Here is a 19,916-nt window from a genome sequence, read left to right as displayed (position 1 = left end):
TGGCCACCCAGTGTTGTTGACAACAGTATTGAATCTCTGAAGGTGATGAATATGGGAATATGGCGGTAGGGAGGGTCCAATGTGGCAGGTCTGAGGTGGTTGGTTTTGGTGTCAAATTAAGCTGCAAAAGGACCTCAATATTGAAATTATGAAGTGCAGATAGTTGCTTGGCAGTATGGCTGGGCAATATATCGATATTATATTGACATCGATATATGAGGCTAGATATCGTCTTAAATTTTGGACATCGTAATGTCGTGATATGATACAAGTGTTGTTTTTTCCTGGTTTTAAAGGCTACATTACAATAAAGTGGTGTCTGAACTTACCAGACTTACTAGCTGTGTTATTATTGGCCTTTACCCACTCAAAACTCTCATTGTGTTAAAACTTTGTGAAAGCACCAATAGTCAACCCTACAATATTGCCGCAATATCGACATTGATGTATTTGGTCAAAAATATCATGATATTTGATTTTATGGTCCATATCACCCAGCTCTAGTTGGAAGTGAATGCCTGCTCAAACTCACAGTCTTGTTTGCTTATACTTTAATAAGTTATTTACTGGTTTAAAAAAATAATTGTAAAACAAAACATATCATAACATGAAATGTAAATCTAGGCAAAGTTCCTTTAGGACTGCTTGTGTACAGATACTTTTTTCAATAGGTAAGCTTGAGAGATGCTAGTGGTATGTGGATTTTGTTACCTTTTGACAGAGCCACACTAGCTGTTTCCCCCTGTTTCCACATTTTATGTTATGCTAAGCTAACCAGTATTGAACTATTCCTTTAATCAGATATTCGAAGATTCAAAACCTACAGTATTACTGGAGCATAACTTCAGTGATTAAAAAAAACAAAAACCTAGAGAAAATCATATGAAGTAGCTGGAACAAGGAATGTTTACATAATAAATGACTTAAACGGATGAATCAGATAAAGATACACATCCTGTGCTTAGTCTTTGTGCATAATCTTCCTGTGCAAGACTGCACACTGTGTAGGTATGAGTGTTTGCATGCTCTGTGTGTGTGACCCTCTTTGTTGAGCCGTGCGTATCCTCAGGGGACACCCTTCAACTTCTCTCATTGTAATTGTAAATGTGTGAATGTGTCCCTGTGATCTGCAGCATCTCTCTCTTTCTCTCTCTCTCTCTCTCTCTCTCTCTCTGGGAACTTGTTTGCTGGGGTCCAAGTGGCGTTTATGACTCAGAAACAACCTGTGAGAAACATCACAGGAGTTTGTCCCCCTCCTCCCTCTGTTCAGTTTTACTGCCTGAAACACATTGTTGGCGGGGGGGTGCCGGTAGAAAGACGAATGTCCAGTTTATAGCATAGTTTCTCATGGTTGTGTTGCCGTGTTGTAAAAACAGCAGGGACAGGACCATCGTTTTAAGGTAGTTAGTCCTATTGGTTACCCAAGCAGCTGATTTATAAGCACAGTAGCACACAAAGGGATGACCGTTGCTAGTCCGGTGTGTTGTCTTACCCTTGTGAACTCTTCAATCCGTGCTGAGCTGAAAAAGATTGGATGGACAAAAATAGCGTTTGGGAATTTCCTTTGACCAATTCCACTCTTTGTTATGCTGATTTTTAATGAGGAAATAAATAAAGAAGGGACATTTATTAGTAGACCAATATATCTTGCAGAAAGAAGGTTTTTATCAGATGATTAGTAAATTGTTTGTATTCATGATATACTGGTGGTTCTTTATAATATTTTGTTTGATAAATAATTACTTGAATGGGGCCAAAGTTCAACATTTTAAACCAGTCATTCTTTTATTAATCAAGCCAGCATGAGAAAGTAAATGTCATTTATAGATGCCTTTTTATTGTGGGTATGTTAAATGGTGAGCTGTGCTTATTTTAACCCAGTTACTGTTTTTTGTGGGATCAAGTAGTTGCACAACAGTTATTTTAGTCTTTTAGATATTCTTATATATAAGACAATCTTCAAATAAGATGCATATCACAGTATGCAGAAGTCATTTATCCCCCTTACAGATGCAGCCTTTTCATTCTTCACCTGTCAGGGACTGCTGATGTTGTTGCTGACCTCTACCTGTGTTTTCGCAGGTGCCTGGATGGAAACGTAGGAAGCAGGTGCCAGTTTCCTGACCCGTGCACCACCTCGCAATGCATGAACGGCGGCACTTGTCGCGCCGTGTTAAAGGGGAACATGATGGACTTCAGCTGCACCTGCAGACTGGGCTTCACCGGCCGCCGTTGCGTGACACCCATCAACAATGTCTGTATCAGCTCGCCATGTCGCAACGGAGGCACCTGCGAGCTGGAGAGTCTCCAGGCATACAAGTGCCGCTGCCCACCTGGATGGTCAGGTAACACGCAACAGGATTGTGATAGTAGAGCAGTGACTTTAAAACTATCTGAGGGGTTGCAAGATGATAAACATGATAGGAAAATATAAAAAATCATAGAACATAAAGACCTGCCTGGAATCTTTTTTAAATACGAATTTACTAGATAGTTTTACCTCTTCAGGGAAAAACATTAGTCATTTGTTGAACTGATCACAACCGATAGTTATAGCAAATAGACGTAGCTCTGTGTTAAGGGGTCATTTTAAGTTTTAAGAGACTGCCCCAAAAAATATAGTTTTCTGTCATTTTCTGAGAGTTTGGAATTTGAAGGATTGGAAGAGGTTTCCAGAATTAACAGAGAATAACTTTGATAAACACTTGATTCTTTTCATGATCATTGTCTCAGATGAGATTGTTAAACTAGGTAGTAGAGAATTGTTTGTCTCGTGATGTAAGAGTAAAATCAGTAGAAACCTCTGACCCTGAGAAAAGAGCCTAGCACAGCCTATACTAGAACAGCATTACTCTGTGCCCTCAGGTAAACTGTGCCAACAAGCCGACCCCTGTGCCTCCAATCCGTGTGCCAACGGTGGCCAGTGCTCCGCCTTTGAGTCCCACTACATCTGTACTTGCATGCCCTTCTTCTCTGGAAAGACCTGCAAACAGGACGTCAACGAATGTGATGTGAATTCTTCGCCCTGCAAGAACGGCGGCACGTGCATCAATGAGCTTGGCGGCTACCAATGCCAGTGCCTGCAGGAGTACACGGGCAAGCACTGCGAGAGCCGCTACTTTCCCTGCAACCCGTCGCCCTGCCAAAATGGAGGCACCTGCATCCAGAAGGGAGAGACCAGCTACGAATGCTCCTGTGTGCCAGGTATGGAGATTACACATGATTTATGGCTTGGGTGCTACATTAGAGGAGGTCTTTATTGTTATGATCAGCTGTAAGGCATTTCAATCTATGTCAATGAAATGCTTGTGTGACCAGCATCGTTTAGGGAATGAAGAGGCTTAAACATGTATGGCTGAATCTCTCCGATGTTTCTTGCCATCTTGATGCGCACTGCCCTTTCACCGGTCAACTTAGCACAAGCAGCGGTGGTGGGCAGGGTGTGAGGCCAGATCCAGAATTTCATAATGAGAGAGAAAGAGTAGATGCATTTCAGAGTTTGTTTTTAAAAAAAAAAAAACTTAAACTTAAATATTAATCATAGCAGAGTATTTGTACATAGTTTAAAACGTTTCTGGAGCGCGACTGTTTTTTTTTTTTTTTTAAGAAATTACTGAGGTGTGATATCAGTCAGCTTATTAAATGCACTGTGTTCCTGAAGTCTCTCAAGTTGAATTTAAATGGTACTGCCTGCTAGTTGCTGGCTAAGCAGTGATGTCATTCAAGGCAGGGCTGTTCCTGCTTGTGTTTGTGTGTGTGCGTACATAGTATACGTGTGTGTTTCTGCTTTGGTGTGTACAGTGTGTGAACAAGGCAGAGCAGGAAGACATCGGGGCTTATCATAAGGAAATGGTCAAAGGACAACATCCTTTTCACATAGCGGAGTGAAGCAAAGCTTGCTGGGACTATAGATCTCCGCACAGACTAACTTTGTTTTTGCCTGTTACCATTAAGTCCAAAACAAGCTGTTTCTTGAAACAGCATCCTTTTGTATTATTATTTTTGTTATCCTTGAAAAAATCTATTCCCCAACATATTTTACACTTACAGGTTTCCAATTGTTCGGGAAAAATTGTTTGGAATAGGGCTGGGCAATATATCGATATTATATTGATATCGTGATATGAGACTAGATATCGTCTCAGATTTTGGATATCGTAATATTGTGATATGACATAAGTGTTGTCTTTTACTGGTTTTAAAGGCAACATTACAGTAAAGTGATGTACTTTTCTGAACTTACCAGACTGTTCTAGCTGTTCTATTATTTGCCTTTTCCCCACTTAGACATTTTGATGACATTGATGATTATTTATCTAAAATCTAAGTGTGAAGATATTTTGTTAAAGCACCAATTGTCATCCCGAGAATATCGCCGCAATATCGATATTGAGGTATTTGGTCAAGAATATCGTGATATCTGATTTTCTCCCTATCGCCGAGCCCTAGTTTGGAAGTACATTTGAGGCCTAACATGTTTACATGTTTAGAAATCTCCACATGGTGCCTTGTTCATTTCTTACTTGTAATGTCGATGATCAAGAAAGCTTTCTTACCGTTTCATAATTGTAAAGCGTTTTCAGGAAAGATAAAGGATGACAGATTTTTTTTTACATATATATATATATATATATATATAAGGGGGGAAAAGCTGTATTTTGGGATATGCGCCATCCCCAATTCAAATCCAGCTAGGGGCCGTTGTTACGTGTCACCTCCCTATATTTCACCCTGCCTTAAAACACCAAAATATTTATGATTTATTAATTTAAACAAACACAAATGCTAATCTAGGTGTGAAGCCGTAATGAATGATGTAAAGGAGTTACTGCTTGATGAATTATAAAATCTTGTCACATTCTCTTGAATATACTGTATTTGCGTGAAGGTTGCAGAAATGTCAGTTTCTTATAACATGTTGCACAAGTTTCAAGTAACAGTAACAGTCGGCTTTACTAGCTGTATGCCTTGAATTCAGAAGTAAACAAACAATTGTTTAGGAAAAGCCATAAAGGTTTTCGGGAAGATGACCAAAAGGACTCCTGGCAGTGGCAGTGATGACTTGTACTGGTTTTGATTTATTACTCAACATGCCACATGTGCAGTCCAGTGGTTGCCTCTTGTGTAACTGTATAGCACAGTGGATGCTATTACATTGCGAGGTTACCACAGACCTCAAGAGGGTACAGCTGCCTTCTTTCTTGGGAGGGAAAAAGACAGTTGACCACATTTAACTGTAGAGAAGTTTCACTCCCTTTGTTGTAAATGGGAGATGGAGGAGAAATGACTAACTGAAGATTTGAAGCCTCCCACTAGGAGCATGTTACTTATATTTCTCTCTTTGTTTCAGGTTTTACGGGCAAAAACTGCAACCACAACATTGATGACTGTCCAGGTCACGAGTGCCAGAATGGCGGGACATGTGTAGATGGAGTCAACACTTATAACTGCCAGTGTAAACCAGAATTTACAGGTTTGTATAGCGATGTTCTAGTACAAAAAAAGTAAAGTTACTATCACTTGAATCGTAGTGAATATTATTTTTTTTTGCAATGATTTTTAAAATCGATTCTTTCCCCTAGAATATTTTATTTATTTTACCCAATGATTCACCTAAATAATATATTTATACAGTACCGCTGACGGCAACTACATCATATCCGTTGCCAGCAAAACAGACTGAAAGCAGAAAATTCAGAAAATATGTCATGTACTTCTTCACAAATGAAATAAATGTCAGACTTACTGACTGACATGTGATGTTCATTCTTTTTAGAAAACAATTAGTTTTTAGAAATGTGTCATGATGTATCGTCTCCTAGAAGTGTATTATTCAACATTTGTTTTGTTAAAGAAGGAAAAGAAAATCACAATACTCAATATTATCGAATCGCATTACTTCTGGAATCGCAACAAATGAAAATCTCAATAGAAATCGAGTTGGCACTCATGTGAAACCCGTGAAAAAATCAAATTGGGAGAAAAGCATATCATCCCAGCCCTGGTGACTTTATATACTGTAAAAAAGTTTGACAGTAAACCAGAAGGCGCAGAAGAAAAGAGTTTTAGGATATAAGTGGACTTTAACCTGCTGATCCCTGGTCCTCCCACAGGTCAGCTCTGCACAGAGGATGTTGACGAGTGCCAGCTGATGCCCAACGCCTGCCAAAATGGCGGCACGTGCCACAACACCTACGGCAGCTACCAGTGCGTGTGTGTGAACGGCTGGACTGGTGACGACTGCAGCGAGAACATTGATGACTGTGCCAGTGCTGCGTGCCACCAAGGATCCACCTGTCATGACCGTGTAGCTTCTTTCTACTGCGAGTGCCCCCATGGCCGCACAGGTACTTACATGTTTATTTTAATTTATGGGAATTTAGCTCTTAAAGGTCCACTGTGTGCTACCGTAGCTGTAATCCGTACTTTGAACTGCATGGTGTGAGAGAGTTGATTGCGATATATGATCTCAACGCTAGATGGGAGAAATTCCTACACATTGGACCTTTAATGCTTAAAAGAGAATTATTTTATATAGAAATGTAATGGTTGTATACGCTTACATTCTTTAGATTCGATGTCTTTTACGAAATGACACTTTTTCTGTTAGGTGTGAAGGGCATAGGAAGTAACAAATTAAAACGAAAGGCTGTAAAGTCAATACCAATGCTCCATACAGGGAAAGTGACAAATGTATTAATGCTGATCTTTGGTGTCTCTGTGGTTTTGGTGTCCTTGGTAACCATTAGTTTTTTTTTTTTTACTGTCTACAGATGACATATTAGATCATTTCTACATTTTGACATTCAGTTAACTTCTCACTGCCGTTTGAAGACGCTAATGTGATGACGTCCATCAGTTTGTTTTACTGGAGGGACGTCTTTTTAACCTACTTTTTCTTCCCCAAATAAAATTGAATCTTTGACATGAATTCTGTGCTGTTCCATACATGTTGCCAAGTGTACTTATACATGTGTTGAATACTTTATACTGTACGGGAGGGTATTTGGTCAAGTATTATAAAGTCCATGTTGTGTGTTGTGTACCAGGACTGCTGTGCCAGCTGGACGACGCCTGCATCAGCAACCCTTGTCAGAAGGGCTCCAACTGTGACACCAACCCCGTCAGCGGAAATCACTTCTGTACCTGCCCATCGGGATACTTCGGAGCTTCCTGTGATCAGGATGTTGACGAGTGCTCTCTGGGTAAAACTCACACTACCTGACATGCAAACTCTGTTTGTTGTCTAGTTTCAGCCCAAAAATCTGAATGATTGAAGACACATTTTAACTTTTGCAATCTGACGGAGCTGTTTGACTAAACTACTGTCAAGAAGAGCTTTTCAACCTTTTGTACAAGCCACAAAACGAGCTCATTCTTTCCTGTTATTATTGGTACTTTGGTACCCACAATTGTGCCCATAATCGCAGTAAATAACACCCTCAGGGGTGTTTTTGCCGTAATCACACACACTCAAGGCTTTGGTTTGGCTTCGTCAAACAACACTAAACCACCTAAATCATGTCTTTACAGTTTGATTGCTACAAGACGGCCTGTTACAGTGAAAGTTAAAGTACTAATTTGTTTAAACAGGTTCCAACCCGTGTGAGCACAGAGGGAAGTGTATAAACACCAAGGGATCGTTCCAGTGTAAGTGCCAGCGGGGTTATGTGGGGCCGCGCTGCGAGCTGGACATCAACGAGTGCATGTCGAACCCGTGTATGAATGAGGCCACGTGCCTTGACCAAATAGGAGACTTCCACTGTATCTGCATGCCAGGTAAGACCATTTGAGTTATTATGAAAAATACTGATACTCAGGTATCTGACTATATCTTTTAGTAACATTTAACACATTCCTGAAGCATGATCGGCAGAAATTAATCGGCAACTATTTTCATAATTGATGAAGGAATTAGCCGCTTTTCTTTGTCTTATGTTAAAGTAAACTGAATATCTCTTGTTGGACTGTTGGTTGGACAAAACAAGCAATTTGATTACCTTAAAGCTATAACTTATAGCTAAGCATTTCACTATGATTCCTACTATTTATATGGCCTCTGTGCATAACTTAAATATATTGCAGCAGTATATACTGTATAACAGCAGTGTGAAAGTGCCTCTCTCTCTGTCTCTGTCTACCCAATCCATCTCCCTCCCTCCCTCCCTTGCCAATTGGCCAGGTTACGAGGGGGAGTTCTGCGAGATCGATACGGACGAGTGCGCCAACAGCCCCTGCCTGAACAACGGCAAGTGTATCGACAAGATCAACGCCTTTCACTGCCAGTGCCCCATAGGTGAGGCTGCCGTACTGCTGCATGCAGAGGAGGGGAGGGGGGAGGGGGGGCATGGGGCCAGGGGGCACAGAGGTCGATCTCTCTCTCTCTCTACCTTACTCTCTTTCTCTCTCTCTCTCTTTCACTCAAACACACACACACACACACACACACACACACACAGGAAAACACCTTTCTGGACGGGCACTAATCCCAGCCCTGAGGCAGGCTTACGCAGGCCCGGGTAGCCCAGAACGAACGCACCAGTCGAGGAGGAGAGGGGGGGAAAAATCTATAGGGAAAGGATTGAGGAAGTCTGAACATTTGAAACAAGTTTCTTATCCCTTTTACAAAGTCTGATGAGTGAGCAGAAACTTTTGGATCTAAACAAGACTTTTGATTGTGACTGGGAACAAGGGAGAGCTAATAATAGCAGCCAGAGCTGGTACTATAAAATGACACTTTCTGTGTTGTGGGGACGAATGAGGTAGTCGTTTTATCTAATTTGAGGGCAGCTACTGTGTTGCTTCAGCCCTTTTATACCAGAAATGCCATTGGGGTTACACTATTTGGACATGAGGTATTGATGTTCTGTTCAGAGGTGAAGGAATGCAACTATTGAATCTTGGATAGAGAGAAGAGAAGAAAGCAGAGGAACGATCTTCACACACTCCAAATGTGTTTTTTTGTTTTGAATTCTTTCATTGGGATCATTGAGGTGGAAGTGATTTTTAGAGTGAAAATAGAGAAGCTCTGAGTTGGGTGGATCAAAGGCGGCCTGGGAGGAGAGAAGCAGGATTCCTCCTGTTGAGAGAAAAAAGAAAGGAAGAAGGAAAAATGGAAAGAAGGAAAAAAGAGACACCCCAACAAGGAAGCTTTAGAATTGATAGAGAGGGAACAAGAGTGAACACAAGAGCTTAACGCCTAAGAAAACTCTGTGTGACAGTGAGAGAGGGTTATGTGAGGAAGCAGCACAAAGTGGTGGTGGTGAAAGTGTTGTTTTGGGAGGGGTGTGTGGGGGGTGTTGAGGCGCACAGACCGTTATGCTGAAGCAGGAAGGGAGGGGTATAGAAAGAGAAGGGGTCTTAACCGCCCTGCTTGAGATGTAAATTTGTCCCCGTTGTGAGCCAGGCCTGAGGCGAGGGTCCCCTCTTATTATTTCTGTACATGGAATAGCCATGGAAACCCCACTGAGAGCCATTGAAATGTCTGATTCCAGCAGTCTGGGGATAAATCCCTCTTTGGCTGCTGAGCGGTCTGTATGTGTCTGCATGCCTGTGCATGCTTACATTTCTGCTTCAGCTTTGTGTGTGGATGCATATGTGCGCATCTGGAGAAATTCTTTCATACGGCACTGTACCCGAACTGTAAGAAAAAAACGTAACTTTTGCATTACATCTTGGCAAAAAAATAAATGAATTAAGTAGTTTATGTGTGGTTAGCATTTAATTTCTAGGGCTGTGAAGTGCCAAAATCATATGTTGTCTGGCTGCATACTGTAGAGAGATATACTGTATGTCACATATTAAAAACACACTGTAATGAAAAAAATAATACTGGCAAAAAATAAATGTTTGGTACCACTTCCTAATAGGACAGTCACCCTTAATACAATGTGTATAGGTTGTAACTAATAGCTTATTAATGTAAATAAAAAGAAAAAAAAAGAAAATACATGGGGCTCAAAGGAAGAAGGTCTTAATAAAAAATCCAAAAGAATTTTCCACAACCTGACATTAGCATTAGTAAATGATGTATTATCCATTAATAAAGCCAGTAGTTCTGACTTATAAACCCATTAGTGTCTCATTAGAAAGTGGTACCAAATTTGTTATTTTTTAGCAATTTTTTCTCGAGCCCCAGATATTTTCTAACCACAGTTTGTATGTATTTGTATGTACATATGTGTGTAACTGACAACACGCATGTATGCACGTCTCCACTGTGTCTACGTTGCAGTCGTCAGTGAATGGTTTCAGCAAAGTCCACTGGGAGAAATCAGCTCGCCGCCAGTTACACAAATATTTCCTCACCGGATTAGCTGCAACTCTGAGTCTTTTTAGCTTAAACCACCTGTGTGTTCCTGCTGTGGTGGAGGGGGGTAGAACTTGTATCTCTTCATCAGACAACATCCTACTAGTCCTTGGACTCTACCATCATGTGACAGAGTGGAGACGAGAATAGAAATATCTGAGATGAGAATAACTCCAGGAAAAAGAAAGCCTGCTGGTTGATTTTGAATGACGAATTTAAATAGTAGAGGGTCAAAGGTCACGCTGGTTCTCTTTAGAGGCGGGCAGAGAGTGGAAGGGGGGAGGAGGGGGTTGGAGAAGGGGTGAAAGCAAGACAGGAGAATGCACATTGTGATGGAAAAGTTTTGGGGGACAAAGGAGGCAACAGGCTCAGTTTGGCGTTGCGTTGAGCAGACAGGCCCTCCTTTGTCTTTCACCCCCTGGTCAGGAGGCCTCGCAACTTTCATTCTTCATTTCTTTCCCTCCCTCCTTCCCTCTTCCCTCCCCCTGCTTTGAACGAATCTGCCGTCTCCTTTTGGAGTCATGCTGAAAAGAAGTGAAAGGGAAAATAAAGAGTTTGTAGTGTTGCGCAGTTGTTAATTAACATGCAGGTTTCTGATTCGTTGAGAGCTCTTATAGTAAGGGCTCAGGATTATAAGTGGGACTTTGATTTGAAATGGTGAGAACACTGTAGCCGTGTCCACACACACACACACACACACACACACACACACACACACACACACACACACACATCTCCTTCATGCTCACATGCACACAGTAACTCCCTCTTGTTGTTTTTTCAGGCTTCAGTGGGAACCTTTGCCAGATAGACATTGACGAGTGTGCCAGCACACCGTGCAAAAATGGCGCCAAATGCACAGACGGACCCAACAAGTACACCTGCGAGTGCACTGAAGGTATGAAAGTTTTAACACAAGCTGAAATTAGAGAAGTAGAAATGTTTAAGGCCATCCGAAAAAGGGAATGGAAAGTTTTGAATTGAAAGTGAAATACACCCTATTAAAAAAAAAAACATGACAAAGGTAATAAAAATAAGTACATCAGTTCAAAAGAAAACAACCCTTTCGTCAGGTTACTCTGGGAGGCACTGTGAGACGGACATCAACGAGTGTTACTCTGACCCGTGCCACTATGGCACTTGCATCGACGGTCTGGCCTCCTTCAGCTGCCACTGCAACCCTGGATACACCGGCCGGCTGTGTGAGACCAATATCAACGAGTGTCTGAGTCAGCCGTGCAAGAACGGAGGCACCTGCCAGGACAAAGAGAACGCCTATATCTGCAGCTGCCTCAAAGGCACCACAGGTAATTGCCACACACATACAAATAGATGATGCAAACAGTACTCTCTTCTCGAATCTGAGGATACTGAAAGCAATTTTCTGACAGGAATCAACTGTGAAATCAACATTGACGACTGCAAGAGCAATCCCTGTGACTATGGGACCTGTATCGACAAGATTGATGGCTACGAGTGCGCCTGTAAACCCGGCTACACAGGTAAGCAACCTGTACACGGAGAGTTGGTCTTATTATTACTGTTATATGGTACAGGATTCAGCTCAACCTCTTAAGAGTAGAAACTTCTACTACCTCCTGAAGAGGAAGTGGGAAGCTGGACATTGTGAGAGAAGAATTATGCAAGCATATTTTGTAGCCAAGTTAGCTATTTTGCTGCTTCCTCCTACGATATAAAAAGTACATCCTTGTTACTGTGGTGGAGATGACTCTTTCTCTACCTATTGAATCGTTGAAGACCTTTTAATTTGCAGAAAGGCTGTCTGTGATCTTAAAGTTAACTTAGGACAGGTTAAACATGGCTGCTGTCTCAGATGACCAGAAGACAAAATGAGTGTTTAAGGTGCAGGATTAGAGCATCGAACATATGGACGAAGGGTCTTGATGGGGAGGGCAAGGGTGACAGATGGCGAGTGAGCACGCTCCTCTGAGGCTTGACCGGTGTCACTTTCCAGCTCCACCCTGTCCCCAACCTGCTGCTGTTAGGACACCGCAAGGTGCCCTCACCTACAAAGAGAGGACACAAACACACACACTGGCACACACAGTCACCTGGGATTTGAGCAGGAGAAAAGATTCCCTGAAAGATTCCTGAAAGTTGAGCTTTTAAAAGCTTGGAAGCCGGTCCCTGCTTTAAAGCTAAATGGGCTACCTTTATGTTATGCGTGGCACCAGGCTGAATAGCGTCAACGCTTCAAGTGGCCGACAAAAGGGGGCCTAAAACCCCTCATGTTTCTGGAAATTGATACATTCGCTGCACTGAGATATAGACTTCATTGTGTAGCGGGCAGCTTTGTGTGTTGCTGTGTGAGTTGGCATTGAGTATTTAAAATAATACTTCACGTAAAGTGCAAAATCGTTCTGTTGACATGTTGCAGAAGTTAATGTAGTTAGATGAAAAAATCCAATTCCTCTTTAATATCTTGTCCATTAAATATGAGGCTACAGCTAGTAGATGATTAGCTTAGCTTAGCATAAAGACTGGAAACTGGGTAAAACAGCTAGGCTGGCTAGGTAAAAAAATAAAAAAACATGCCGTTTATGGGGGAATATGTGAAGGACTATTTCTTGGCTGGGAGCAATGACTTCCTCACTGCACCCAGATAAGAAATAGTCCCACACATATTCCCCTGTAAAACCGTGCCTTGTTGTTTTTGTATGGGTTATACAAACACGATTCAATGTGTTAATTAGTGCACTTAAGTTTTGGTAGGGGATTTTTTTTACCTTTTTGAAAGGAGCCAAGCTGGCTGTTTGCCCCTGTTTTCAGTCTTTATGCTAAGCTAAGCTATTCGGTTGCTGGCTCCAGCTACATATATAACGTACAGACATAAGAGTCGTATCCTCTCGTATAAGCTAATAAGCGTATTTCACCAAAATGGAGAACTGTTGCTTTAAGACTACTCCAGATAATATAGCAGAGTATCCTCTCCTTACTCTTAGGTACCATGTGTAACATCAACATCGACGAGTGTGCCATCAACCCCTGCCACAACGGCGGCACCTGTATCGATGGCATCAACAGCTTCACCTGCAGGTGTCCAGAAGGTTTCCATGATGCCACCTGCTTCTCCCAGGTCAACGAGTGCCTCAGCAACCCCTGCATTCACGGTCACTGTGAGGACAAGATCAATGGGTGAGGCATTCTACAAACGGGTCCAAGACACTGCAAAAAATACATTGCAAAATTACAGAACAATCAGCACATGCATTTGCACTGAATGTATCTACAGGGTTTTATTCCTGAGATTTTTCCACATTTTCTCCCCGTCAGCTATAAATGCCTTTGTGATTCTGGCTGGAGCGGTAAAAATTGCGACATCAACAACAATGAGTGTGAATCCAACCCATGTATGAATGGAGGCACCTGCAAGGACATGACCAGCGGATACGTTTGCACCTGCCGCATGGGCTTCACCGGTCAGTATTTGTGTGGATGAGTGCGTGTGTGTGTGTCACTGTTTTTGGCTTATATAGTGTGTGTTTGATATCCAAACAAACACCAATTAACTGCTGACCTTCAGCTGAAGTGTGTGTAATATATTGTCCACTCTAACCGCAGGACCAAACTGCCAGACCAACATCAATGAATGTGCCTCCAACCCCTGCCTCAACCAGGGGACCTGCATTGACGACGTCGCAGGCTACAAGTGCAACTGTATTCTGCCTTACACGGGTATTAAAATATTATTGAAAATATTTGATACGCCCATGAGTTGGCCTGGTGTTCTGGCATTTCCTTCCTTGGGGGGGGCAGTTTCCACAGCCTGTGTGCTTTAAGTTATTGGGCAAAAGAGGAAAAATGTGTGGCAGATGAAATAACTGTCGAGTAAAGTTCAACAGCAAGACTTCCTGAGGGCTCAAAGACACCGAACCTCTGACTCTCTCTGCTCCTCTGTGATACACAAGTATCCCTGATAAGAGAGCTGGAAAATATTTTCATGCCATCTCACTTATTATTTGACAAAACAGACAATGATGGAAAGGCTAAGGGCACATTTTCTTGTATTTGTCGAGTCGTCTTTTCGGAAAAATCCACAGGACTTTGAATAATAAAAGGCCTTTGCTTGTGCCGGGGTGGGAACAGGGTGCTTGACACATTTCCTGTTTGCCTGCTTCCTGTCTCACAGAACAGCAAATGGCTTTACAATGGCCGGAAACTGGAGCCGGCTTCCTGTGCGAGCCGTGTGTTGTGGAAACAGATAGGGAAATGTCTCCGTAGGCCTCTAATACTGACAGAACCTGGCTAAAATCTTCTGATAGCTCTGATTGAAAGATGATTCTGTGTCCATTTGGGTTGGGTTATCTCCAAGTTCATGACTCCTACATGATGTTTTTTTAATTAAAGGTGTGTGTGTGTGTGCGTTTTTGTTTGTGCGTTACAGGAGAGAACTGTGAAACCTTGATGGCACCCTGCAGCTCCAAACCCTGCAAGCATGGAGGAGTGTGTCAGGAGTCTGAGGACTATCAGAGCTTTTCCTGCGTCTGTCCTGAAGGATGGCAAGGTAAACATTAGTGTCTGTATACCTGTGTGTCCAACAGGAACTATTTATTGCTAATTGTCAGCGGAAAGGTCGCACAGTTCTGCTATGTGCAGATATTATTGTTGCAGAGTACAGAACTCCAGTTTCTGGCTGTTATATTCCAAATCCAAATTTCTGTTTCAGATATGTGTTTATTTATTTCAGTATTTTTCTAGTACTGACCTGAAAAAATGCTGGAATAAATGAAAAACAATTTGAATGGGTCTTATCTAGAGCTGAGTTTTGGTGTGCGACAAATCCTTTTCTCTTTTTGGATACTTTCACATTTTGTCTGGGTTTGACCAACACCTGACTGAATTGTATGCTGTGCAGAGGATTTGTACTTTTCTTGCGTGTATTTATATCAAATCCGAAATAAAATCACATTTATTTGTCACATACACTACACAGTGAAATTATGTTGTGCCTTTCTCTAAACAAATAGGAAAAAAATATAATAGAATACTATAGATTAAAACAATAAAACTACATATAGTATATGGATGGTTTATATACACACTGTACATACTTTTTCTCCCTCCTGGGAATCATTTAACTGTTGTCTTATCTTATCCTGTTACCCATATGTATTTGTTTTGTACCACCGTTTCAAAGAAGAGGTGAAATTTACATTATCTTCCTGTTTCCACTCCACCAAGGCCAAACATGCGAGGTGGACATCAAAGAGTGTGTGAAGAATCCCTGTCGCAATGGTGCAACCTGCCAGAACACTTTGGGCAGTTACCGCTGTGTCTGCAAACCAGGCTTCACTGGACGCAACTGTGATAGCAACATCGATGACTGCAAGCCCAGTACGTTCTCCAGTTTCTCTTCCATTACTTCTTTTGCTTAATATATATATATACATACATACATTATGCTTTCCATGCGGCTGACTGGTCTGGGCGAAGTCACATGACTACACACGCGGTAGAATGTTTTTAAGGAGAAAGTAGGCCTATCAACAGGAATAAATGATTGAAATTATCGCCATGGGAAAAATACATCCATAACAGCTTCAGAATTTCGATGTCAATACATTTTCGATTAATCGTCCAGCCCTACCTTAGACTCATTGCAAACCAAAAGCCGCATTTATCAAAGACCTCAGAACACATGCACTGAGCTAAGTGTAATGCTTTCCGTCACCCCTCCTCCCACAGACCCCTGCAGCAACGGAGGCCTCTGTAAGGACGAGGAGAACGGCTTCCTATGCACCTGCCTGCCCGGCTTTCGGGGCACAAAGTGCGAGGAGGACATCAACGAGTGCGAGAGCAACCCGTGCAAGAACGGAGCCAACTGCACCGACTGTGTCAACAGCTACACATGTACCTGCCCGCCCGGCTTCAGTGGGATCCACTGTGAAAATAATACTCCTGACTGCACTGAGAGGTACAGAGCTCACAGACCACATAGCACCTTACTAGTATCAAGAGCTCAGAGTATCATATTCAAACCCTACGGCTTTATTTTAAGAGATAAGACAGCCAGGTTAGCACAGGTCCTTGTCTGTATTTTGTACACAGATTGGTGAGTAAGGGCATCTGTTCTGATCAACAGGTTCACTTTCATCCACTTGTTAACGTAGACCCCATTTTCTTGTCCACCACTGCCCCCTCTGGTGGAATATTGATGTACACAAGCTGAATTCAACATCTCTTATATTGCAGCTGACCCGTAAACACAAGGCTTAGTAGTCTGTATTCTAAATGAGTTTGTAACTGTTATTTGTTAAAATGCCCAGTGGGAGTTTGAATATGAAATAGGGCATTAGGAGGGCAGTTGTAATAGTGGTGGCCTAAAGGTTAAAGAAGCGAGCTTGGACCAGGAGGTCGCTGGATCAATCCCCAGGTCGGCAGGATAAAATCTGGGTGGGGAAAAGTGAAAGAGCAGCGCTTGTCCCTCCCTCATTACCACCACTGAGGTGCCTTTGAGCAAGGCCCTTAACCCCAACTGCTCCAGTGGAGCTGCTCAGTGGCCAGCAGATCAGTCTGTGGTTGTACCGGGCAGCTTCCAGGTATGAATGTGTAACTGTGTGAATGTGACAGGTCGTCGTTGCAAATGAGAATTTGTTCTCATTTGACTTACCTGGATAAATAAAGGTTGGATTACTGGAAAAAAAGTATTTGTTATTAGTTGATCAGATGTGAATTAGCCTGCAGGTTCAGGTAATGAGAGGTTTTATGATTTGCTCTCCTCCTTTCTTCTTCCTGAAAAGATGCAGAATACTTTACTTTAACTGTTTTTGGTGAATTTCATTCAACATCTTTTTTTCTGCAGCTCCTGCTTCAATGGTGGCACCTGTGTGGACGACATCAACACCTTCACATGTTTGTGTCCTCCGGGCTTCACTGGGAGCTACTGCCAGCACGACATCAACGAGTGTGACTCCAAACCCTGTCTGAACGGCGGCACCTGCCAGGACAGCTACGGCACCTACAAATGCACCTGCCCACACGGATACATCGGACTCAACTGTCAGGTAGGAGGGCGGAGAGGGGCTTTAAGTTGAGATAGTCTGTCTGTCTTTGAAATTTTATTCCAGTCACTGAAAAAAACTGAATGCGTTTTGGATGCCTTGGATACTTAATGTATAGCTGTTGTTTCTATAGCCTTTGATTCCTACATCCATTTTGTAGTTAGGACCTGTTTAACACTAAAATATCGTATAATCATGTTGACTTGTATACTTCTTTTGACCTACAAATCACCAAATCAAAGCGTTCCTGGGATATTTAAATTGGTAGAAGTCAATTCAGGTTGCGACTATGTGTTTGCACCTTTTAGAACTTGGTTAGTTGGTGCGACTCGTCACCCTGTAAGAACGGGGGATCTTGCTGGCAGAGGGGAACCACCTACAGCTGCGAGTGTGAGACTGGCTGGACGGGACTTTATTGTGATGTCCCAAGTGTCTCCTGTGAGGTGGCAGCCAAACAGAGAGGTTAGTTGGAAGATACCTGGGTTTGGCCGAAGGTGTTCTTTTGTATATTCAAATCACAATTATCATATATTGAGTGTGAGTTAGTGTGTTGGTGAACATTTTTAAAAAAGCCCACCGTCTCATCCTCTCTGCCTAGGAGTTGACGTTGCCCATCTGTGTCGTAACTCGGGTCAGTGTCTGGACGCAGGAAACGTTCACTACTGCCACTGCCAGATTGGATATACTGGAAGTTACTGTGAGGAGCAGGTGGACGAATGCACCCCAAACCCCTGCCAAAACGGAGCCACCTGTACTGACTTTTTAGGTGGATACACCTGCAAGGTAACAGCACCCAAAGAAAACGATGCATCTAGTTGTTTGAATTTTATTGTAATTTCATTTTACATTGCATTTTAAATGCTACTGAAGTATCAATTTAGAAATAATTTGCAATCCTTTTTAACGGTATACCTATTAAGTGCATCAGGTCTAAATATAATGATAACATTTTACCTTTTATAGTAACTTGCAGCAATTTAATTAAACCTCATTTTATGTTGAAATTTTTCCAGTGACAATCAGCACAATCATGCAATGTATTTTAATTGTAATTGCAAATTGAGTCTTAAAGGCCACTCTACTTGGCATTTCAAAGGTCTTTTTACATTATCTAAAATTATTTTTAAATCTCAAACCTCAATTTTGTGTCATGACTTTGTTAAAATGCCTGAATGTACAGCAGGCATCCTTTAAGCTGAAACAACTCTAGGCAGTCCTTATAAAGAGACCTGGTTATAAATAGAAGACAAAACGCTTGGTTATGTTAATCTCCTCTGGAATAAAGGATCTGCTGGCCTTGGCAGGATGGAGGCCAGAAAACAGCCAGGTAAACAAAAACATCTTTGTTTCTTGTCAGACATTGATTAAACTTGCCCCTCTCTTCTCCCTCTGCCTTCCTTGTTTTCCTCCTTCTCGACTTCTTCTTCTCTTTTCTTCTCTCTCTTGTTCCTTCTCTCTCTCAGTGCATGCCAGGATATGTGGGGACCAACTGCTCTGACGAGATCAATGAATGTTTCTCCCAGCCGTGCCAGAATGGGGGCACCTGCATTGACCTGATCAATACCTACAAATGCTCCTGTCCCCGGGGAACCCAAGGTCAGCGGACCCCACGCACACTCCTCCACACCACTCTGCCTCTCCATCCTCTCCTCCTTGTCTCCACACTTAATTAATTAGGGCTTAAAAGCAGTCAGGGCATGTCTGCAAAACCCTTCCCGTCTTGCCTCCATCCTTTTCTCTACTTGTCAAATACACCATTGATTTTTCTCACACACATGAAGGGAGTGTGTGTTGTAGTTCAACCCAAAGTGCCAGCGGACTTGGGTGTGTCCCAAAAAAGCCGACATGTTGAAAGATATTTTGATCAACAAAAAAAAAAATACATCTTAAAATAGTTATTTTTTAGATTCACGATTTTTAAGGGAAAAAAATACTTCAGGAATCCCCTCCCTGTGTCTTGTCCTGCTTGGTTTTAAACTAAAGCATGTTACATGAAATTCTATTTATTTGTCTCCATTTGAATTTATGTGTTTCATTTCTGGACACCTTCAACCTTTTCTCTGTTAAACTTCAGGCCATATAATATTGTTGACACAACAAGGCCTGTAAGATGTCAAGACACAATTACCACACCTCTAACCTATTTGGTTTTTTACCAATCTTTACTGAAAAATATCCAGATTTTTAAAAAGGAGCAGATCAGTTTAATTTCACACGAGGAAATGCAAATGAGCTACTGATAGTGTCAAAATCCTTTAGGTAAAAAAACAAACAATTTAACTGCAGAGTGTTTGCGCTGCAAATGTCATTTTACAAATCTGATTTTCACCTGAATGATTATATCATAGATTTATTATAATCAAGATTTACTATTTTTTAATAAGCTAAACACTGATACATTCTTAAAAAAAAACAGCATCAGTCTGCAATCATACAAGGACAAGAGATATGATTTTTTTTTTCATTGGCTTTACCCTCAATGGACCATAATGCAATACAGCCATGAGACATTTTGCATTAGAGGGAATTATGAGGCAGTTTTTCCTACATTAATGTTTTTTTATTTATGTGTAGAGCGCTCTGTT

General features: G+C 41.8%; 1 protein-coding gene and 1 long non-coding RNA gene across 3 annotated transcripts in view; one reads left to right on the top strand and one right to left on the bottom strand.

Moving 5' to 3' along the window:
* LOC116054312 (neurogenic locus notch homolog protein 1-like) overlaps positions 1-19,916 on the top strand; it is a 44,834-nt gene that overhangs the window by 12,286 nt on the left and 12,632 nt on the right. For both annotated transcript variants that reach the window (XM_031305795.2, XM_031305796.2), the window contains exons 3-22: positions 2,083-2,345; positions 2,866-3,204; positions 5,351-5,473; positions 6,114-6,347; positions 7,050-7,205; positions 7,594-7,779; positions 8,183-8,296; positions 11,094-11,207; positions 11,383-11,616; positions 11,701-11,811; positions 13,273-13,465; positions 13,604-13,749; positions 13,892-14,005; positions 14,715-14,834; positions 15,512-15,664; positions 16,016-16,244; positions 17,133-17,334; positions 17,640-17,793; positions 17,930-18,114; positions 18,795-18,927. In XM_031305795.2, the coding sequence (XP_031161655.1) occupies positions 2,083-2,345; positions 2,866-3,204; positions 5,351-5,473; positions 6,114-6,347; positions 7,050-7,205; positions 7,594-7,779; positions 8,183-8,296; positions 11,094-11,207; positions 11,383-11,616; positions 11,701-11,811; positions 13,273-13,465; positions 13,604-13,749; positions 13,892-14,005; positions 14,715-14,834; positions 15,512-15,664; positions 16,016-16,244; positions 17,133-17,334; positions 17,640-17,793; positions 17,930-18,114; positions 18,795-18,927 (3,503 nt within the window). The remainder of the gene's footprint in view (positions 1-2,082; positions 2,346-2,865; positions 3,205-5,350; positions 5,474-6,113; positions 6,348-7,049; positions 7,206-7,593; positions 7,780-8,182; positions 8,297-11,093; positions 11,208-11,382; positions 11,617-11,700; positions 11,812-13,272; positions 13,466-13,603; positions 13,750-13,891; positions 14,006-14,714; positions 14,835-15,511; positions 15,665-16,015; positions 16,245-17,132; positions 17,335-17,639; positions 17,794-17,929; positions 18,115-18,794; positions 18,928-19,916) is intronic.
* LOC116054340 lies at positions 180-4,256 on the bottom strand. Its single transcript, XR_004106042.1, has 3 exons — positions 4,210-4,256; positions 2,456-2,459; positions 180-297 (listed from the first exon to the last, which is right to left on the bottom strand). It is a non-coding gene; the product is annotated as an uncharacterized LOC116054340 (long non-coding RNA).

The sequence above is a fragment of the Sander lucioperca genome, chromosome 2 (assembly GCF_008315115.2).
Source record: "Sander lucioperca isolate FBNREF2018 chromosome 2, SLUC_FBN_1.2, whole genome shotgun sequence".
NCBI lineage: Eukaryota > Metazoa > Chordata > Actinopteri > Perciformes > Percidae > Sander > Sander lucioperca.
Note: the sequence above shows the minus strand (reverse complement) of the source record. Positions and strands in the feature narration are given on the sequence as shown.